Source organism: Calypte anna, chromosome 1 (assembly GCF_003957555.1).
Source record: "Calypte anna isolate BGI_N300 chromosome 1, bCalAnn1_v1.p, whole genome shotgun sequence".
Lineage (NCBI taxonomy): Eukaryota > Metazoa > Chordata > Aves > Apodiformes > Trochilidae > Calypte > Calypte anna.
Window position 1 is genome coordinate 43,321,267 of NC_044244.1, and position 23,988 is coordinate 43,345,254.

The 23,988-nt window shown below is 40.5% G+C and overlaps 1 protein-coding gene across 1 annotated transcript in view; it reads right to left on the reverse strand.

Moving 5' to 3' along the window:
• Positions 1-8,052: 8,052 nt before the first annotated feature.
• ST8SIA1 (ST8 alpha-N-acetyl-neuraminide alpha-2,8-sialyltransferase 1) overlaps positions 8,053-23,988 on the reverse strand; it is a 114,403-nt gene continuing 98,467 nt past the window's right edge. The window contains exon 5 of the mRNA XM_030469465.1: positions 8,053-9,045. Within this exon, the coding sequence (XP_030325325.1) occupies positions 8,559-9,045 (487 nt within the window). The 3' untranslated portion in view covers positions 8,053-8,558. The remainder of the gene's footprint in view (positions 9,046-23,988) is intronic.

The window sequence follows — 23,988 nt, forward strand, 5'->3', positions numbered from 1 at the left end:
TCTGATTGACAATTCATTCCATTTTCAATGCAAGGTGAAGTGCATGAAGAAAAGGAAGATCTACTGTGTCTGCCTGTGCATGGAACAACTCTTGGAAATACTTAGGGTACATAAGTTTCAAGAGCAATCAATGATGATCTAATCCCCATGGCTCAATGGGGATTTTGCGACTGATATAAATAAAACCACATTTTTTTTGAAGTCCTTGCCCTATGCAGCATCAGGCAATCACCTTCCAGTGAACTCCTCATACATACAAGCTCATAAATGGCTTTCACAGAGAGGTCTGCTTTGTAAAAGGCCAAACCATGCAGCGTGACCACATTAATACACTTCAGGGCTTATTTCCAGTCATTTCAATGCTCAATTCATTTTTCAGTACATTCAAAGCCCAGTCATTTAAAATTAGTCAACCTATGATCTTCAGGATCAAAGTCCACGGTTGAAGAACCCTCACAGAACTACTACCACTCATCATATGGGAGATATAAAGCAGGGAGGGCAGCAGCTAAATTTTTTTTTTTTTTTTTTTTTTTTTTTTTTTTTTATGTTCTGGATCATTTGCTGAAACTCTACTGCTCAAGAGGCAGCAATCAACTCTATGTTTGCCAGAGTCCTGCCAGAGCTACTCCAAAACAATTTTCTCCTGAAATGCAGACATCTTCTGCCAGGTTTGCTCTGCATGCTAAAAGCTACAGGTATCCAAAAAGCTCTCCTGAAAAACAGAAGCGTTTATTTTCAGCACACCTAGGGATTATTAAAAAGTGTTCAAGCATCTTCTACGCAAACAAATACATGCAGAAAAGAAAAAGAAGTTGTGATTATGACGCTCTCAAAACACACTGAGATCCTGATAGACCTCTGAGAAGGGACTTGAATCTCTGTCTCAATGCGCCAGATTATACTTTTCTAATCAAAACCTCTTTTCCTCTGTGCATCCCTTTTCAGCAAAAATGTTTCCTTTACTATCAAGTTAATTACACTTTAACAAAGCTTCTTGAAGAATATGTAGATTCCCTAACTTCCTGGAAAGAATTTAGTTCATAATATATTATGCTTCTGTAATTGCTCCTTTCAAATAAACAGAAAATGATGCAATTCATCTGAACAAAATAATTAATTTAATGTACAATTAAAAATCAACAGGACCTATATAAAAGATACCTTAGTGTTTTTTGCAGTGGATTATTCATAACCCAGAAAAAATTACTTTTGGTGGTACTTTCTTACACTGTCTTGGGTTCACTTGCATTAGTTTAATGCAGACTAAAAGAAAAATGGGGTTAACCTGGAAGGCAAAGGCACTCAATAGCAGAGTAAATTCCAGGTGGGCTAAGTGCTGAGAGTACACTTTGCTTAGAGGGACATAAAGAGGATAAATATTCAGCTCAGCAGAAAGCTGACCACCTCAACAGCAGCAGGGAGTACACGTAGATTTATTTTAAGATGCAGTTTTAATAGGCCCTTCTGAGACTTGCCAGGGACCAAAAGTGTTTCAGGGCAAGAAGCAGGCTGGTCTCCAAAGAGATGAGCTGCCATCAATTCCAGTAAGCCTAGCACTTCTGACTCTGAAGTAGGAGAGTGTTATCCCTGCCACAGGTAATTATCCAGGACCCAGTCTGCAGCAGCACTTGCTGAATTGCACCCACAGCAAATCTAAAGAGATCCACTCCAGTGACTGCCAACTCCCAGCAGCAGTCAGCAGCCTTATCCTTACAAGTTATTACCCTGAGCAAACCTGCTGCCTCCACACAGGAGAGGACCCCTCATTGCCCCTGAGGACAAGCAGCAGGTCAGGGTTGGCTGAGCTCCTCACACAGCATCACTCCCCTGGGCAGACTGGCATCATCCATGCCAGCTGCCAGGAGCTGCATCCCTCACACTGTGCAGTGCCTGAGCACCAGTTACAGAATCACAGAATTGTCATGGTTGGAAAAGACCTCTAAGATCACCGTGTCCAATTGTCGACTCAGGAAAAATAAAAATCACCATGCCCACTGGAATGTATCCCAAAGTGCCTCATCTACATGGTTTTTGAATGCCTTCAGGGATGGTGACTCTACCACCTCCCTCGGTAGCTTGTTCTAGCACCTGACTACTTTTTCAGTAAAGAAATCCTTTCTCATATATCGTCTAAGTCTCCTCTGGTGCAACTTGAGGCCATTTCCTCCAGTCCTATCACTAATTACTTGAGAGAAGAAGCCTACACCCATCTTGCTACAACCTCTTTTCAGGTAGTTGTAGAGAGTATGTTGTTAGGAGAACACCACAGCAGTGCACTCTCACAAGCAAACCGTGCACCACAAGGGATATGCCTGGCCCAGCTTAGTCTTGCTGACACAGCTGGGATGTTTTCACAGTCCTGAAGGCAGCCCATGTCCAGAAAAAGTATAAAACACCATCTGGAAGGGCCTCTCTCTCCAGATTGTAAAAAGAACATGCAATCATTTTCAATTAGCTTTTTTTTTTTTCTCACTGAAAAACAGAGTGAAATTAATTTCCAAGTGTATGCATTAAGCTTAAGAGGTTGAATACACTGGGGCTCAACCTAGTGTAGTAACAACTGGTGAAAATGAATAATCAGGGAAGAATAAGTAGCTGTTCAAGTGCTCATGGCTGCCAAGGAAATATCAGCTAAGGAGAATAGGTTATGTCTCCTGTTGGGTATTTGTTTTACATTTAAGAAAATAGTTTGGTAGGATTTAACAAAAAAGGCCAGTGAGTTCTTTAGAAATTATTCTGTTCAGAAACTACCAAAAAGTCAAACATCTGATAGATTTTAAGTGACAAAACCTGTGAATTCAAGCAAACAGAAGTTATTTTACAAAAGTCACTAAAAAATGCAGCCTTCTTCCATCCTCTTTCAATTCTCCAGGGATGCAATTACCAACACCTAAATGAAGCTATGTTTTTAATCTGGAGATAAGTCCTGTTGGATTTATCAGCACTTTAGAAGAAAAATTACAAAGTATATTAGCTATCTTACAGCTGATTTTTTAAAGTCACATTTAATGAGGATGGTCATCAGGAAGGACAGAACAGACAGATATTTTAGGATGACTTCGTAGGACACAAACACAAGCCCAAACTATCCCAGAGGGAGATCTGGAACCACATAACATTAGGAGGAGGTCCCAGTAGGGAGGTCATAGCACACAGAGCATCCCCAAACAGCAATGGAGCAGGGAACTAGACATTTCTAGGAAAGTTGATGAATTATGTTTACTAGAAAGTATGAGCTAATGGAAAGCCCACCATATTCTTCCATGAAGGAGATGATGACTCAGGATAATGGCTGATTAGTATATTTTATTGCAGGAGAGCATGGACAGACATTTCATCATAATTCTTTGTTCCACAGTATTTTTCTTTCCTGCTTAATCTGTTTCCCCTCCTCACAGCATTTTGCTTTGCTGCCATCCTTCAGAAAGCCATCTACAGGTCATAAGTAGTCCTATTTTTCATAGTCACTATCAGATGAAAATGTCCTACAGTTGCTAGGAACTGGGGATCTTTATCAAGAATTGCTGCACTCCAATTTGTTACACAACTGATTTGATCTTCCTTTTTTTCCCAGCAGCATCCAACTCTTCAAGAACTTCCTGTCCTTCATATAATCTGGATTTTTTCCAATACTCCCTACTGAGCTGAAGAAAAGAACCAAAGCAGGCAGCAAATCAGGAGATAGCTGTAGTGTAACAAGGCAACCAGGTGCCCCTAGTTACCAGGGTGAGGCTTGAGTGGCACAGCGGGCTAAGACCCAGTACTGCAATGCCAAGGCCCTGGGTTCGGGAATCCTCAGAGCCTCACCCTGAGGGCGATGAGCGCTAGTGGTGCAATGAAGGTAACACAGTGCTCCAAGAGCAACTGACCTCTCTGCAAGCGTGCTCAGGACTGAGCTGAGCCTGTGCTTCAGGCCTCACCTTTTATTGGCCCCCTGGTCCTGCTCATGTGCAGTGGGGGCCCATCCTAATTAGGCACAGGTGGGCTTAACACAAGCTCGTGCCCACTCCCTGGCAATTAGGGGCACCTGGTTACCTTGTTGCACTACAGATAGCCTTTGCCTCCTCTATCATCCTCACTTCTATATCAAAAGTTTTCTCACTCCTGTTCTTGTTATTAATTATTGGTAAAGGTGATCAGATATTAAACCCCTTGCCATTATGATGCAGAGGAAGGTTTTAAGTAACTACCACAACTCTGACATTGTTTAAAAAAGCAGATGCTATGCTGAGTTTTAGATCCCACAGATGTGCAAACTTCAGTTTGCTTCAGTTATGACATAATTTTGATTAAGAAAACAAAAAGGAGAAAGTAGTCAAGTTGACAAAATGGGCAGTATTTCTGTAGTCTACAAATATTAACCTCAAACCAAGGCTTTGACCTTTGGCTTCCATAGCTGGTTCACCCCAAATCTGATCTCATTCCAGCAAAAATACCAAAATACAACTTTCCTTAATGAGGATCCTTAGTACTATAGCAAAGCCTGTGCCAAAATTATAAATGTTTTCATTCTCATGAGTACACACATCCCTTCCCTAAGATTTTAGTTTGCTGGCTTCTATTTTGTTTGTGTTTTTTAGAAGGAGCTCCAAAGGCTTCATGAGCAACAAGAAGAAGTTCTACATGGTTTTGGAGCAAGTTCAAAAGTTGGTCTTGATTTACTCAAAAGCATATACACCCCCCAAAATACTGTATCTACAAACATCTTCCATGCACAGCCCTTATAAAGGAATCTAATTTATTCTATTTACAAAAGTGGAGCAATTCTTCCTATGCAGAGCAATGATTCCAGTGCTTCTGTACCTTATCACCTCTATGATAAAATTAGAAAATTAGCAACAAGAAACATTAACAAATCATTTGGCCAGTTTTTATTGAGGATGAATTGCAGTAGCTTTCAACCTAGCAAAAACTTGTGCAGCTTCAGATACACTTTTGGAGAAATTCAGGGACTGGCAGTGGGAACAGAGAAGTTAGAGTCAGGAATTCCACTAAAAACCTAAAAGTAAGATTTCAATTCACCTTGAGGAAAGTAAAGCATCACAAGCAATGAGATTGATTAAGGGCACTGCCATCAATGGACTGGAATCAAACAGTAGGTAAATGCTGGATGGGTATAATCACTTTAACCAAAGTTTGCCATGACTGCAAAATGCTGATTTCTCAGTTAGCCTTCTGGATTTGATCATGCCTGTCTTTAAGCAGAAGTATGGCTCTATCCCATGGTGTGACCTTTCTCCTGAAGAAGGATTCAACTTCAGTCCCTTGCATGCAATGCCATATTTCCCATCAGTCATCCTATATATGGATGCCTCTACCCCTAGGATTTAGGCAACTTAAGCCTCTAAGCCTCATGAGCAGGATGGACAGAGCATATTTACTGCAAGATTTCAAGTTTCCAGCTGTTTTGCTTTCTTTTTTTTTTTTTTTTTTAATTAGTTTTTTAGACTTCTTTTGCCACACAAAGAGTTGCAGTACCCTCCTGCATCCTTTTTAATATGCTGGGCAAAAGGCTGTATTTGTATCGACTGACAAGTCAGCCAGCTAAAACAGATTTTGCTCTCAAAAGGGGCATTTATTTTCATTTTTCTTCTTTCCTCAGCTGCCAGTTTTCTGTAAGTTACAAAAAAATCATTTATCCTTGAAGGCTTTACTTCCCCATCAAATGGGCTTGTCTCTGTGAGATGCAGTTATATTCATTATACACAAATGTGAATAGAGCCAGAATGATCAACTTCTCCAACAACAGTCACATGTCACACACCGCCTGGGTCCCTCCTATTCCTACAATTTTTGATAGCTATTATCTCCTAGTAAATGTCAGTAGTGCAGCCATCAGAAGGGACTCACAAAGACCAGAGTAAAGGTTCAGTCTGTCTCAGTCTTACAGAGGTGGGGAACATAACATCTCCAGATACCCAGGGCAGACATGAATAAGCCAGACATTATGAAACACTGCACCAAGTATTCCTACAAAAATACATGGTTTTCTCTTGTTCTACTAGCCTGATTATTTTCCCAAGACACAGAAAAAAGGATTACCAAAGGGTTCAAGAGCCATCAGAAAGGTTCAGAACTAAATTCCCAAGTATTGGAAAAAATACAAAACCATGACCAGCAAAGAGGTAGTTTCCCCCCTGACTCTCCTTGTTCTCTCACACCCCCATGGAAATGCCTGATTCCTACTGAAGTGCCATTTTAGCACAACATATTTCAACTGTTGTTCTCACATGATAATGGCATCTTTAAAGCAATATAAAAGTGCAAAATTGGATGCATTCAATTAAAATACAGACACCTCTTCTCCAAGAAAGGCAGCTTGGTAAAATTCTCCCATAACAAGCAGTAAAGAAAATATTTTACTTTCAGCTCTTCCCTCACCAAGTACCCACATGATAGACAAAACAAACACAAAAGAGAACACGTTATCAAGTGATGTTCCATCATTGTGTTCACTGTGTTCACTGTACTTTTAGCAGAAAAATGGACAAAGATAAAATGTACATAATAGAAGCACATTTGGATTTTATCAGTACAATCCCTGGAATGCTATTTCATCCAGATCTCCAGGTTACAGTTTAGCACTGCCCTGTAGGCCTGTGGAACACTTCCCACTTTATGTTTGGAATATCCATATTTAGAAAGGTTTTATTATGAAACATAAGTTTAAAAGCAAAGCACAATTATTTTTTCCTAGTGTCCTACACAGGTAGTTTAATTATTCATATTTAAAGAAGAGCCATGGATTTTGTTGTTTGTTTTTTTTTTTAATTATATCTATATAACTTGCAGCTGGTAGTCTACAAAGAGAGATGTTGTCAACATACGATAGGACACATCCCCCAGAATACTAGCACTTTGGAGCTAAAACAGGTAGCACAGGAATTTATTGTGGAACCCTGATGACGGTTTTGTTGTTTCAATACTTTGACTAGGATTTCAGCTACTAATGATGGAAGGATAAGATAGAGAATACTGATCTGGATTTTCAGGTTAATGGTGATAACATCTTGCAGCTGAAATCACAAATCGCACTGGGGACTGAGCTGGTATTCTCTTCTTGTCCTACAGTGCTAAACCAAAGCAAACAAACAAAAAAGATTTCTCATTTACATGGCAATAGGGCCATCTGCTACCCAAGTAATAACCCAAAATAAAACAGCCCTTCAGGCACTGAGCTGGCCGGAGAGCACGTGTGCAATGCGCACACTGACATAATTCACCCACTGTGAGGACAGAGCCTCCCTTACGTAAGGGCCTGCTGCTTGACTTTTTTTTTTTTTTTTTTCCTTCTCTTTCCTATTTTCTTTTTTTTTTTTTTTCTTGCTGGCTATGCAGTTTTTCAGTGCTCCCAAAGGCTGTTTTATTTTTTTCAGACTATCTTTAACCAGAGACAATCTTCCAAGAAAAGTACAAGTCTTTAAGGCTAACGTTACAATCCAGGCAGAAGTCACACAAAGAAAGATTTTTTCAGAGCATCAACTCATTTTAAATGAAGCTTACATTCATTTCTGCAGGTTTTCTGCTATAAGCAAATGAATAACCTCATTCTGCATTCCACTGAACACCTCAAATCCCCTGTACAGTCAATGAACATCTGGAGTCCAAATGAATACAAAATTAATCCCCAAGCCCGCACAACAAAACAGGTCAGGAACAATCCCTGCTACAAAAGACACTGTGGAAATTTTGCAGCAGGTCAAGAGAAACCAGGCTGCACTTCAGTACTGGTTTCGTAACACAAGTTTTATTTTCAGACCGATTTCCCTTAATCAGCTCTTGCCCACAGTATAGCACTAGCATAGCTATAAGTGCAGCAACCTAAACTATCATGCTAAAACCTATAGCAAGTAGGTCCACCCATACTCAACAGCAGGACATTACTAGGACATTCTTCTATCCAGATTCTTAGCACCCTTCTCTCTCCCAAGAGTCTTTGAATGAGTTGACAGTACTCAGCTCCTGGGTCTTTTAAGCCTTTCCTTCCATCAGGGAAAAAAAAATAAACTTAAAAAATCCCCACAAGCAACTAAAAAAAAAAAAAAAGGAAAAAAAGAAAAAGAAAAGAAATAAAGCAAGCCTACAGCACACATGCTCTCTTACGCACACACAGACACACAGGGGGAAAAAAGGGAAAAGGAAATTTGTAAGTTGTATGAGATGCCAATCTGGAATGAAATGGATTTTTGAATAGACAGTCATTTTTGGCACTGTCAGCAAAAGCTTGTGGGTGGCTCTTCGTCTCTCTGAATAATGTCCTTTTCACATCGGTCATTTAAAAACATCCACAGAAATTTCAGCTGTGCTGCTTCTGACATTATTTTCACAATGCTGCTGAATGGACTCGATGGAGGGATTCGCTTTCCCCCACCCCAGTTCCACAAAGCACTATACATTAAGGACGTAATCCATTTGGCCTTCAAGTAGCATTTTTATGGTCCATGCAGATCCACAATTATTTTCCCTTTAAAAAGAAATAACAGAAAACAGAACTCTCTGTTGGAGAGCATGGAAATTAAAAATTATTGAATCTCCCAAACCAAATCCTACGATCCTCAGGCAGAAGATTGGACTGAAGGGTCCTCGCATGGTTCTAGCTGCATTCTCAGTACACCACTTTTATGAAGAAACCAGAGCTGTAGAAATTCCTCTGGCATGGCATGGAACCCAGAATCAGGCAAGACATTGTCATAGTAATGATGGCTGATAAACTTCCCACGCAAGTCCACTGAGAATGGCCAGAAGCCATAAATTGTCACTTCTTCACACAGCCCAAGGGCGGCACTGACTAGGAAAAGTCCTGTGGAAAGCCTTTTGGCATGGATACCTTTGCTCTTCCAGAACTTGCCAATGTCACGTAGGAAATTGGGGTTGGCAAAAAGAACTGCCTGCTTGGCACCGAAGTCCTCCAGGGTATAATAGACACGTAGGGAGGGTCCTGTCCCTGTCTTCATCGAGAAGGCTGGCATGTAGATGTAGCTGTTGTTATACACCTTGACACTGTCCACAAAGGCTTTTCGAGACCACAGGAGATTCTGGAACCTGGAAAACAACAGAAAAAACCAAACTGATTACATGTAGGTTTTCCCAGTCATTTCAGAACCTGAAGCTGCTCTTCATACACACATTTACAACTAACCTGCACACCTTTGTCGAGCCCAGACAATGTCCTCCCAAACCTCTGACAGTCACACCCTGCCTCTTTTAAAAACATAAATCTGAAGAGACAGTAGAAAACTATCTATTATCCTGCTTACTCCAAAACCGAAAGTTTCTGATTTCATCTTTTAAAAAAGCCTTGAATGAATGTTGACAGTTTTCCTGAAAATCGGTAATTTTTAGTGACGTTTTTCTTTCTGGCCAAAAGACAACCTGTATTTCAGGCAGAGGAATCTTTGAAAGAAACGTTCAAGTCTACTGTTCTTGTTTCTTAAAGGCATACAGAAAAGAATCCAAGTTAACTGCTGAACAAGCAATACAAAGAAATATTTAAATACACACTTTGGACTTATAAAACTTGTTACACGTCTTTTTTATGCCTGTATGGCAATTTAGGTTGCACTGCCATAGTAGATCAAAAAGACAATTTGTTGTAAGCAAGTACAATGGAAATCTATTCATTGTTTAAGGATCACCACAAAAATTTAGCAACAGGAAGAAAACCATATTCTGTGTCGGTGTTTAAGATGGCATCATTTACACACTGACTAGGTTTAAAAGCAGCTGGTACTTGCAGCATGTTACAGGAAAGAGTAGATGGCAGCCTTAAGGAGGGCAATGCATATGTACAGATTATTTCTCTAATATTATAGTCTTCTCATCTCTTGATATAAAAACTACATCAGGTCACAAGTTGTTAAACTCCCAGTAACTATTTGCCAGTGTCTATTTTATCCCTGACATTAGACATACATATACTAGTGCAAAACCAGTATTCTGTCAAGACTATAACCTTTCCTTGGCATGCCCTTCTGGATGTGCCAAAATGAGTGAGAGATCAGGCAGAAAATCCTAGACCCTTCATACATGCCAACACATCCACTGATGTTTGACCTGTCCTGACATCTGACACAAAACAAATCACGTTTCAGTAAAATATTAAAGGTCAGACAAAGCCATGGGTCAAATCCATTACCTAAACCACAAACTTGCAAAGCAATAGGAGCACTTCCTATCCTGGAGAGCTGATCTCACTGGAGAATACTTTTGCGTAAGAAATTCAGCAGAATTTACTCACAATAATCTGCTTTCTTTCCAGAGTCCAAGCAATCTTCAGAACACCATCAAATTCTCCCTGCCTTTACCACAGGACAACATCCAGAGCCTTAAGCAGGCAGGCAGGGCTTATTACATTAAAAGCCACTTCTGCACAAGCCTCACATGAACTCCTTTCATTGCAGCTGGGTTTCTATCCCGCATGTGATCCTTAATTTTTCTTCTCAGTTCCCAGGTGCCCATCTTGCCATTATTGCTGCCACCTCTCTCTCCGTTTCCTGCAGCTAAGGCAAGTGTGTCATGACTGATTTCATAGTCAGGCAGCAGGAGTTTTTTTTTTCCCTTTCCCTGGTGCAGACAGTAATAAGAGTACCTTAATTAAAGGGTTCTGAAGAAATCAATTTTGAATACGTGAAACAACAGCAAGAATTACACAGAAACCAAGATACACAGGTTTAAGTAGGATGCCAGATGACCTCAGGAAGCACCAGATGAAATTTCAGTTCAAACAGTTGCCAACAAAAATTGCAGCTTAAAGAGCACTGAAATGTCTCATGAACAGGCTTTTTTAGGTCTTTGGTTTGGCAGAAAACTTGAAATATTCCTAATAAGTTGAAAGACTTTGTTGACATTTTCAACACCCAATATTTGGTCTCCTGTTTTTCTACAAGTTTCTTTCAAAATTTCCTTGAGGTGGAACTAGAATAATAGCTGTTTTGCAGCAATACCCCTGGGTCTTCACTACTGTTTTGCTCTGCAGATCTGCTCCTACTGCATGGTGCCGTTCGCTAACATAGACAAAGCCTCCATCTTCCAAAGAAAAAATCAATGCAACCCAAACGTACAAGCAATAAACAATAAAAATTATTTAATAACTTACTGCATTTGGCATTCTTCTCCGTAGAAACAGCCACCATGCAACAGCCAAGAAGGCCAGCCAAGATCAAGGTGCCCTGGCAGAAATTCACTGGCTATTCCTTATCCTACGGGCCCTCTTACTCTATAACTATCAGACCCTCAGCTAAGTGTCTCATAAAACAGACTTTACCATCCCCTCTTCCTAAGGAGCAATGAGACAACCTATCAGATTATTGTGTGCAGGAGTTGGGTCCATCAGACTATTGTTCTATTTCCATCAGGACACAGTCACACAGGGTAAAAAAACCCCAAAACCCAAACCCCTAGCTTAATACTTTCAATATTCACCCAGGTGCTCAGAGCCTCAGTATGCAAACTCTGTTCTAATATCCCTAATTACTTACAAAAGATAAAGTAAGACCATCAGAGGGTTCTGAGACTCTCACCCTCCCTGTAACCTGGGATATCCACAGGGAGGTAGGAGACACAAGTTCAAACTTCCTTTCACATTAAAGGAAATGAGCACACAGCTGGATGTGATGGGCTGCACCTTGGCAGAGGAGAAGGCAGAGAGAGGTCTTCTGTCACTCCTAGAAGCCAGTTTCCCACTTACAGATAGTTAATAAATTTTACTGCCAATAGCAAATAGATACAGCTATTCTAATAGTGCAAATTTTTTTCAGAAAATTAACCATTCAGAGAAAAGTGATGTGCAGCTCTGAAATGATTACATTAGAATTTCTCTGAGGCCTCACAGAGGGCCATGGACTGTCTCTGAATTCTCACTTGCTATCATTGCCATGATGCATTAACATTTCTCCAAGATGAATCTCTCCAAATGCCTTAAAGTAACAAGAAGTGCACAGCACTGCCATGAGAGTGGTGCACAGGAGTGACTTTGTGTAGAAAGGACAGCATTTGCCATGATATTGCAAAGTGTCCTTGAGGAATACCACCTCCTGGAAACCTGTACCCCATTCAAATGTCCTGGATTGCAGTGTCTGTGGACATCACACCCAGGTCAACAGGTGGATGTTAATACAGGTGGGCCTGGAGCCCATGTTCTGATTGTGGCTGGTCTGATGGCTGAACACATTCAAAAAAAAGCTGCTGCCCATCTTGGACTACTCATGAGGGGAGATATTAGAAGCAAATGAAATTTTCTGTTCCCCATTTGTAAAAGTGAGAGCCCTGAGCAGCTTTCAGACATTTCACAGGCTGGTTAGGGGCTGAGAAATCTGGGGAAAATACCTGTGCATCAGCAAGTTTGTAGAAATGGTACTGGAAGCTCAAGTTTATCTTTCTTTAGCTCACAATCCATATGAGGAGTCTTGCAGGCAGTGCCATTCCAGTGGTGGCTTTGGGGTTACCCTACCACATGCATCCCAGCAGACAGCAAGGAGGCTACTCCAAGCCTGACAGAGAGGCCAGGAGGCTTTTCTGTAGCTGTCCAGCTCTAACACACGAGTGTGATGATACAGGTCCTTTCTCCTTGTCCTGGCATGGATGCTGCCAGCCTCCATACAGACAGAAACACCTTCCCCCATGCCAATCCTCACGTGGCCTTCTTTGGATGTGGAGCTACTGTTTCCTTGTTAATGCTTGCCTTTACCTGACATGCTTTGAACATTCAGTATTCTCTGTGGCAGAGTCCAGAAGCTGTGCAGCCCCTCCCCACATGCAGCAGCCTTCAAAAGAAACCCATCAAAAGATCCAGCCCCTTGTGCAAGAGTGCATCTCAGGCAATGTTATCTCCCCAGCTCAGCTGTCAGCAAGAAACAGCCACCAAATGGCTTTGGAGGTTGTCTTACGACCTTCTGCAGTCAAGCTCACACACAAAAAAAAGAAAAAAGTGTGGCAGGTTGCCAGCATTTAGATAAAACCAGAGCTGGAATCTCCCAGGCCCTGAGCAGCACCTGAAGACTACCAGAGCTGCTCAGTCATTTGCAGTAAGATGTCCTGCCAGCCTGACTGCAGCCCAGAGAGGTGACAATGATGTGAATGCTGGTGAGAGCAGATTTCAAGCATGGTCAGCCCAGGTGCTTTACTTCCACTACTCTCATTAATGGACAGGGAGCAAATCAAATCACCATAAACACACTTTTCATCTCAGACCCATATGCCAGATCAGCTCAAAAAGCAAAAAACTTTCAACAGGCACATCTACGCACAGCTGCACAGATAACAGAAATAATTTCCTTGATACCAGCTGTAGAATTCCCTCAAATGCTCTGCTCTGCTTTTCCAAAGAGAACGGAGCATCCAAGAGAAAACTGGCACAGTACATTCTTATGACAGTACAGCCAAAGACTTCAGAGCATTAAGTGTTTTGCTTTTTGTTTAATCTGTCTTTAATGTTATTTAATGTTCTTTAGCAGACACTCAGGGACAGGACTGCTCTCTGGTGCTAAGAGATGACTTCCAGTAACCACAAAGAATTTGCTGCACTGACATTGAGCTAACCTGCCTGCAGATAATAATGGCAGCATTTTCTTGCATCTTGGTTTCTTTCTGATCTCCCTGGAGAGTCACTATCTCATGCTTGTGATATTATCCCAAGCACTTACTGTGGTGCCATCTGCAAAGTCACAATTTCAGCATTCTGGATTAATTGAAAATTGACTTACAGAAAAGAAGGAAAAAAGATTGAGTTATTAGAGGAACAGCTCAAATGCCAAAAAAATAGTGCATTATTTTAAAATTAAGACAAATAGGGCTCAAGGGAATAGAGCAAAAGGCAAATAAAGACTTCCGTGTTTGTTCCTATGACAAAGGATAGGCTTACAAAAATTATTTAGATATTTTGATTGTCACCTTTAGCCAAGAATGATCTAGCAATGTGCTGCAGCTTTTCGAATATGCTTACAGGCACAGTCATAAGAAGTCAGCTTGCAACCACATACTTGAACCTCTGCTGCTGTAACCAAGTTTTACCATACTCATTTCTCAGAGTGCTTTTATGCTTTCAAACAGTGATGCCTTTCCTAATGCACTGTACTCTCATCCGTATCATGCACTTCTTGGTTATCTGTCCCTTTGGGCCTTGTGAGGCCAATCTTATGAAAACACAGCCTGTGTTTGAATTAACAGCACACTACTTTCCATGCACTCATTCTCCCCAAAGGCACTTTTAGCATGTATTAGGTGCAAAGCAGACTATTCTACTTGTCCACACAGGGAGACAGAGACATACACTTAAGCAGCACTGTAAATTGATCCCCTTTCTTGTTTTATCCCAGCTTCCCCAACTACACAGGCCACTGTTTACTTAGCCTAAGGATAGCTACCTGATTTAAGATTCAATTACAATCCCATTCAAGTCAATGGCAAGACCAGCTCTGATCTCACTGGATTTATGCTCAGAGCCTCAGGCAAAAAAATTCAGGCCTGGAATGCACTTCAAGAGTGATTAGGAAAGGTATGAAGTAACATGAGCAATCATACAGTCTGATCATTAAACCAATAAAATTAAAAATGCCATCATTCTCCATCAGTGCAGGAGGCTTTTATTCCTGTGATAAATCCCAGGGCTTTGTCTACTCTCATGTCAAACAGCTTCAGCACAAGTGATCCTCTTTTGCTCTCACTGCAGGCCCCTCCACAGGCACCACTGTCACCCAATCAAGAGCTTGTGGCATGGAAGGGGTGATGCTATTCCCATCTTTTCCTTTCCCTTTGCATTTCCTTTCCCCTTTCCTTTCCCTGCATTTTCACCTGACTGCCCTTTGGGGACCTCAAGACAGTGACTCAGCAGAGATGCTCCTTCCTCTCAGGGTTCAGCTGACTCCAAAACTCTCTTCAGTTGGTCCCTTAGGCACAGCCTGCCAAGACCCCACACTGCCTCCTCTTTCTTAGGAATGGGGACTTCCAGTCTCCAAGAACCTGTCCATTCCTCTTGTCACTGGTAGCAAAGCTTAAAGACAAAAAATTCAGACTGATTGTCCTTCTTAGATATTTTTTCAGTGTCTTTTTCCTGGACAGGAATTCTAGTTATTTCCACCGTCAGCCCCAAAGACCCAAAAGCAAGGCAACACACTCTTTCCACAGTGACTACAGACTACATCTTTCTCTGCCAGCCTTACTCTTAAAGACACACTGTCCTTAGCACATGACCTTCAGAATAATTTGACGCCCTCCAAGTCCATTTAGACATTGCAGAGGTAGGCTCTAATCCCCATGAAGAGGCAGGCTCCCCTTCTGACTGAATTCAATACTAATTAGAGTTTTTTTTAAAACCTCCACCCATTACTGATCTTATGTTGTCGCCTGTATACTATATATAGTGCCAAGGGAAAGCTGACTCTGTTTTTCAATGGAACACAGAGCTATCCTATACACCAAAGTAATGAAACATTTAAAATCAGTGTTCTATGGTATTTTGGGACTGTGTGTGATCCTTATTCTGCCAACTCAAATTAGAATGTGCTTTTAATAGCTACTCTTTCCAAAATCAGTAGAGCTAAACATCAATCCTTTCTGTTATCTGACAGCTTGAATCTTAGCTTTCAGAAGATGAGCTGTTCATCTTAGCTTGACTCTTTGAAGATTGTGACTGCTGAAGTCACACACAAGTGGAAATAATATAAAACGATAGTCAGAATAGTGTGGCTGTAAACTACTTGTATTTTGAAATTAAATTGCTGCCTAGTACTTCTAAGTCTTTTAAGTACTTCACAGTTCTTACAGCTGAACAATCCAGAGGATGAGAAAATACAGAACCAATGAAATCAGCTAGGAAAAAAAAAGTTACAGAACTAAATCTGGTATCTTTAGCATTTAATTCCACTGGACTGCATGCCAGAGTGAGTCTCTAAGAAGGAACATAATCAGATCACATTTTCTTAGGTCTTGATGGGAAAAAGAACTGCAACAATGCCCAGATATAGTCTTCAATAGGTTTACTTTTGATTAACATGGTTTCCCTAGGATGTCTGTTTGTTGCTGTGTCTTTGGGTCAGAAACCAAACACGGACAGAACAGTGCAGTATTCTCCTGAACTTCTGGGTCTTTTACTCAACTTCTTTCCAGATGCAAGTTTCTGAAGATCAATGCCTGCAATAGCATTGCAGCAATCACAGAGCTAATAACATTATCCTTCTCTGTCTGTACATGCTGGCTTTATGTATATAAAATATACCAAATATTTACATCCATGAAAGACCTATTAATAACTGAGAACACTTTCTGGCTGGTATACTTGACTGCTTGCTAAGTCTTTTGAGTTATCTCTTTAGCATCATTGGCCTCCTTAGCATATTAATAATTTGCAAGTGTCAGTGAAGGTGACATTCAATTATATAACTTCCCAGAGCTCTTTCCAAAAACAGAACTAGACTGAGAAAACAGCAGTATTTGAATGCAATGTGTTTTCTTTTTAAAGATGCTCCATGATATAAAAAGTAGACTGAAGAGAGATTATTTAAAACAGTAGATACCTCGACGGGCATTACAGCAACAATCGTAAAGGTTACTCCCTTTCTTAAGTATATAAGCACCATTTTTAAATTATAGTACATGTATTGCTGGTGATATTTGAGCATGGATCCCCAATTAAACAACATTGTCAATTAAAGCTTTGATAATAAAAATAGTTGTTCAGAGCCCATTGAAATATCTGGTGAATCTACAATACTTTAAATGAGGTGAAATCAGTTCACACAACTCTAAAATATGCAAGATATTTACTTTATTATTAAATAGAATATTTATTCTATTAGCCACTCCCTTTGGACAATCTCACTTGTTTTATCATTCCTATTATGATGATTATTGCAATTGAACAACAAACTAGTGACCACCTGAGTGTAAGCACAAGAGGGGATAAATTGCTCTGGAGCAGTTTGATTAACAGAGGCTAAATACAAGGCTAAAAAGATGGAAAAAGAGAATGAAACAGCAGTTCAACAGATGAGAAGTCCCTAAAAGCCCATCAGTAAAAGCCTGAAAAGGAGCCCAAAGAATTCAAGCCACCCCAAGGACTGCAGAGGTAGACCTTAAAGTCACTACCTTTAGTGAGATTTCAGAATAGCCCAGTTGAAAAAAACCACTTTGCTTTCATCTAGCAACAATTTAGAGCACTATTTCTCAGTAGTTCTGGTGCTGTTCAATTATGCTCAGACATGCTGGTAGATGCTTCTCAAGGTTTCTGACAGTGTTAAAGATGTGTTGATTTGCTGCACACCAGATCTTTGAAAGAGTCCACCCTTCACATTGCAACTTATATGCAGACACATAGAGAAGATTAAGAACACAACAAGTGTATTTTAAACTGTTTGCACATCCCAGTATTTTCAGCTCCTAAGATTTCCTGATAGTGGTGTATTTTGTCAATGAAGAAAACACAGTGAATCTTGTTTCCAAACACATGCCTGATCTCTTATTCTCCATATCCTTCTAACCAATTGTTTTACCAATAGCTTCCCTCTTCAGTCATGATTGCCTTGATAGCTTTGTCAAATGCCTTTTAAAAATTCAAATCGATTTCATCTACTGGATTAGGACTACTCTAAATCTACATGCATCTAATCAAAGACATCCAGAATTTTTACAAGGTACAATTTCCCTTGGACTCGCCAGTGCTGACACATTCAGCCAGACAGTCACTAATATTATAATACAGTCTCTACCAATTTAGCTGGTAGAGATGTCAGGCTTACAGATCCACTTGGATTATTTTTTATTAATTAGCTTTAAACACAGATTGAATTTTTAACACCTTCCAGTTCCCGAGTACCTAGGCAGTTTTAAGTGGGGAAATGCACACTAGTTTCTTCAGCACTCATGGATGAGTCCAGTCCTGCCAATACATTCACCATTCACATTCATCCTGTATGTGTACCATGAACTCTAGTAATTACTCCAGTTTCTGCCTCCTGATTCTCCCCATGGGCACAAGGAATGTCCTCAGTTTCTTCCACAGTAAACAGAGACGCACATAATTCACACAGCCTCCTTGTGTCATCTCTGAGCACTTCTATTACACCTGATCATCAAATGACCACACACACATGGGGTGGGGAGTTTTATGATCTTTTTTTGGTTTGTGCTGTTGCTGGGAGGAGGACAAAGGTTTTCATTCCTCTGCTTACTTCTTTTTGGAAACTTTTTCTGCCTGCTACAGAGATAAAAAAATTTAATCTGCCAGAGCTTATAATAAATCTAATTTCCTTTGGGAACAGCTTCAGCTTTTGGAAGGACATTTTTCTGTTTCCGCTAATCCCTTTTCTTTGCCCTTTAGTGATGCCAACTTCCTTTTTCCTTTTCTTAAGGCGTGATAGATGTTTCTAGCACTGAACTTCCAGTTTGGTACCCTTAGGAGAGTCCACTATTTTGAGTAGATCATCCAGATATATTTCCCAAGATGGATAGTGTTTAATGCTGAGAATACTATTTAAACTTCTTTTCAACATGATTATGCTGCCAATATTTCTCCTTAACTGTTCATACAGCCTGCACTCAATCTAAATTGCTATAGCTAGACCACACTTAACAAAAATCAAAGTACAGATAGCTGAAGCCTGCTGGAGCTTTAGCTCATCTCTTCAATTGTTTTGATACCTGTGAAAGCACTAGAGTTCTTTCACCCTTTTCCCCCTCATTAATTTCATTCAAATGAGATACCGTGTAAAAGAAGCAAAAAGCCTTTTTCTTTTCTTTTAGGGTAGTATGAAATAATTGCTATTTGCCAGAACAAAGTAATACATTTAAAAGGCAGTGCATGCCACTTGAGTGCTTGGCAGCCCTCTGTGTGCCAACTGAGGGAAGTAGAGCAAAGCTTTCAATCCCCTGCTTCTCTTTGTTTCCAAACACGAAGGAAGGGGCAGTGAGATTGATCCTAAATCATAATGCAGTAGCTTTGTGACTACAGTTGGTGTTCTTCCCATGTCACACATCTAAAGGTGCTACGCCTCTTGTCTTGTATAATATACCACAGCTCAGATGTGGTTCCACTGTCTCACATTCTGAACACCAGGCAAGGAAACCTTTCTCTCTTTCACTCCCTATCTGAGGGTACAGTCAATAACAACAAATTATCAGACCTGGATACAGCTTAACTCCAGAAGACACCATTGGGAGGGTATTTGTCTGGGCAATGCAATCTCGGATATAAGCAACGAATGAAGAAGGGCCTTTCAATCCCTCTTCTTAAAGTTAATTTTACTGGGAATGCAATACTCATTAAATCACAGAAGAAAATGAAAGAAGTGAGTGTAAACCCAAACTTCAGGCTCTCCCTGTTTAATCACACAAACCGGAGTAGGATCAGCAGCTGATGCTGACGGCACCAGCCCAACTTATCCCTTTGCTGATGGTTAGAAATGCCTCCTACTAGAAGAGAGACAGAATTTCACATCCTCACACAGAAAAGGGAGCTGAACTTGGGCCAGTCACAGTTTCAGTGATTGAGATCACTACTGGCCTTTCACAAAATATGGCATCTGCTTTGGAGAAGTTCTGAAATGAACTCTATGCTGTTCAGCTGAAACTACTCAGCCTGGTTTTTTAAATTGCTTGGGGGACAAATTAAACTAGGTAATCCGGAAGCTTTCGTCTGAAAAAAAACCCCAATACATCCAGCCCTAAATTAATTTCTTTTTGACTCAGGTCTTTGCACCAGTTCCTTTGATTAAGGTGGCAAAACAGGAGCTAGACTGAGATGACCCCCTCATATTGCATGGACTGTGGAGGAGATGATGAGCACCTTCCCAACAAGTGCTTTATGTGAAACTACAGTCCAACCATAAGCTCTTAGGTTTCTACTCTTTTGAGCTACCTTTTCTTTCCAAAAAGAAAAAAAAAAACATCAGCTATTACAGATATTCACATTCAAATTATTAAGGAAAGCAAGGTGCCATCTCCTATGGAATTAAGATTTCTTTCACAATCAGGTAGCACAAAAAATAAGTTCTTTTTCTTTAATGCTCAGAGTAATTACTACTCAATTACAGTAAAAATTCTACCAAAGGACTTCTCACAATCACATTAATACTAAATAACTCCCACATGCTTTACACAATTACAACAAACACCAAAGATGTGAAAACAGATTAAACCATTCTTTTAAAGTATTTCTGAGTAATAAAACAGGAACAAAGGCTACTGATTAGTGGCTTGTCTCCCTGAAGCAGCAGTAACAAACTACCTGAAAAAACTTCAGATTTAGACCTAGCAAACAGGCCAAAGGGTATTTTGGAGTGAGGAGGAAGGTATGGTCTAGGGTCTACAGCACAAAGATGGGAAAAAAGGGCATCCATTTGATAAGGACAAGGCATTCTTCAGATAAGGCTAGATTGTAGGTTTGAAAGTAGCTGTAAATGTCAAAGCTGTCAGCAGGTCTGAAGAACCTGAGGCTGGCCATGAATCACAAGGGGCAAACAACAGCCATGGCCAAAAAATCCTCCTTGAGAAAGTGGTTTCCTTCCTCCCAGGTTTCCAAATGCCAGAAGGATCATTCAGTGATCAGTTGCTTTAGCTGCTAGACCTTTAAATCCCCAGCAGCTCAGTACACATATTATCAAAGCGACTAAACAAACAGCAACAGCAGTGAAACCCAGCTTTCTGTTTTACAGACAGCGGCCAGAATAGTTTGTACAATCATACACAACACTCAGGAGATACAGCTGAGATTTTTATCCAGAGGCTGTATGCAGATAATGATTTGGAAAACAAAGACACTTCTTAACAAGCAGAATTGTCTCAAGGCCAAAATTTCCCTTCCCTGATCTGATAGTGTAATACACCATAGTGACAGTGCTGCTTTGCTTTACCAAGGGAAACTCAGGAACCTGGCATGGTCCAGCAAATCTAGCACTTCACTTGTAGTACCAAGTCCTCTGCAGACTGGTTCTGCTCATAAAACTCAAACCATTTCTTCTACCTCCCCCCACAGCTGCATTTTCAGTGTTTAAAAAAACAACTTGAGGAATGTTACATTTTCAAAGACTTCTCTATTTTTAACATATGTTGACATGGCATAGAAATATGATCATTAAGGTCTTCCTTAGTTTCTTTGTGGAAAGTTCCTGCAAGATTCAAGATTTGCTGATTTGCTTTAAATTGACACAATTCCCCTGATATCAATGGGCTCACACTTTCACCAAGTGAGTATATAGGTCAGTCTTCATGATATCATATGCCAGATATTTAAAGCTTCAGAAACCACCAGTACACTGCATTATTCAAGAACACTGTGAACCTACAACTAAAGACAGTGATATTATCTGGATGCTCAAAGCTATGGAGATGACTCACTCAGCATAATCATTTGCATTCCTAAACCCTGGATGTTTAATGTACCAGGAAAAATGAAGGATGGCAGCAACTGTTCTAGAGCATGAAGTGAGAAATCAAAAAAAAAAAAAAGCACATTGCACTGATGCTCTGGCAGAAAAGTCCTATGTGTTCCATTCCATCAGCCATACTCAGTTCCATTTACAACTTAATGGACCAAGGAGCATGAAGTCAAGAACATAAACAGTTTGCACAAGGCCACAAGTGTGCCTAATGAATTTTCTTTTAGAAAGCCAGTCAGCAAAAATAGTTCAGCCAATACATGCCAGATAGTTCTCTGGTTTATGTTTCTCAATGCTATTCTCTGCACTCCTAAGTGCTGGAGTAGTAGGTACACACAAGGCAGATGCATGAGCTAGTTCAGGTACCCTATTCCAGCCACCAGGTCTCTAGGGATAGCAAAGAAGCAGTATGTTTTTCAGGGCTATCTTCAATTCCTTGTGAATAACTCATTTGTTGTGCAGCAACATGTACAAATTTCCCCAACAGACAGGGGAACAAAGGCACAAGTAGAAAGGGATCACTTGGTTTTAAAGTCTCCATTGGGTGAGGGACATGCTGCAGGTGTTCTGGCAGAGCTGAAATGCCAGAAGGGAACCCAGGGAGGAACAGAGAAGACACAGAGCAAAGAGCTTGTTTAGGAGCTTCCAGCAGCCCTGAAATGCTTCATAACTAACGTAATGTCCTGTAACTAACAGAAAAACTGTGACAAATGATAAAAACAACAGACATTGGGGGGAAAAAAAAAAGCTGAAGAAATCAAGGACATCACCTGTTTCCTCTTGCCTCTGAACTATGATGATATCTACTATAAAAGAAGCTCACAGATGATCTTAAAAAGTTATCTGTGGCTTATGCTGGAAAATCTGTGAGTAGATTCACAGTCCACACTAGTGACATGGTGAAAAATCCAGATGTAAAGATCAGTTTTCTCCCAACACTTTCTCTAAATTATTTTTCCTTTCCAGCTCGATATGCCCAAGCTCCCTCTCTCAAACCCTACCCAGAAGGGTTCCAAACTCAGCAGTTTTAGTTTGTAAGACCAGATGGTTCACAAACTGAGACATACAAAGTCAAATGTTCAGTGCAGCCATATCATCTTCACTGTCTAAGCCTGTTCTAAAGATCATTCTACCTGAAAGAACACCAAGAACTTGTGCAAGTATCCATGTTCAGGATGACAATTTTATACAGCCATACCTTGTAACTGCTGGGGACACAGTGCTATAATAGTGCTGACAAATATATTAACCCTGTTAAATTAAAAAGGACCCCAAAGCCCCACAGAAGTGTTGGATTTCTGAGTGTTCACACAGCTTAATTACTTTAGTTCATATTTTGGCTCTGGTCTAGGTAGTCCAGCTAGTTCTCTCCGAGACAAATATGGGACTCAACGTCCTTATAAACCAGTCTGTTCTGCTCCTCTTTGAGGCCATGGATTGGTCCCTAGCCCTCTCTGTTTACTGGTGTATCTGTATCTCCACCACACATCAGGTGAGCAAAGGGCACCACTACAGTTCAAGAGAAATGAGGAACAAGCTACGTTTTGCCATTGTCACAAACCACCTCTGGAACTACAGCTGGAAGCCCAGGGAAGCCCAAGGGAGGCAGTCAACAGACCTGACTTTGGTTTGTGTAGCTTTCCTAACCAATATGGGTCTTAGGAATGTCTCTATAAGCCAGCCTGGGACCTTAGAAGGGAATTAAAAGCAAAACCTCAGCTGCTGTCTGGGGACAGTACATACAGAGGCTTACTGAGCTGAGCCTGTCAAGGGCAGTGCTTTGCTGTCCTGCCAGGATCCCATCTGAAACCGGGAGTAAACTTCATGCTCCAAATATTGCCTGCAGAAAAAACCCACAACAAACTAACAAGAGGACAAGGCCACCAAAGTCTGGGGAAGGGCTGAGCACTGGTGGCACTCAGGCTGAACCACGCTGTTATCTCAGGGAAGGAGCTGAGGAAGGACAGGAGGGAAGGGTCTCCCTTCGAATGATGCCAGTGACGTATTCCCCTCAAGCAGGAGGGGACAGAGTCTTGTGTAATACCCTCCACAGCACAATCTGTGCACTGCCAACAGTTCTTAACTTTATTTTTACATTTATGCTGAGTATGCTGCTATATACTGTCACATGTTTTCAACTCCCATATGTGTACAAGCTTGCACTTAAAATATCCAGCTTGTCATCTTCCCAAAGTTAATATATTTGGGGGAAGTTCCTGCAAGAGTCAAGTAGCCACTTTCTGATTTGCTGCCCTGAATCATTAAAACCCTCAACTTTCTTCCATGTCAGCATTCTGAAACATCACAGCATGATATATTTTCTGATATGAATTTGATATATTAGCAGGCCATACCCTCCACATAGAAACCTCATTAAAACAAACAAAAAAAACCACAAAAAAAAAAAAAAAAAAAAAAACAACAAAAAAAAGAAGAATAAAATTCTAGGATCACAATACTCAAACTCAGAAACTCGCATTTTAAAGTTATGTTACTCATTTTGTGCTTCTAAATATACAGCAACATTTTAAATTTAAATTTTTAAATATTTTAAATAAAGCTCAGAGAAAACATAAAAATTTTAAATTGTATTTGAAAACAACCTATTTACCTACTTTAC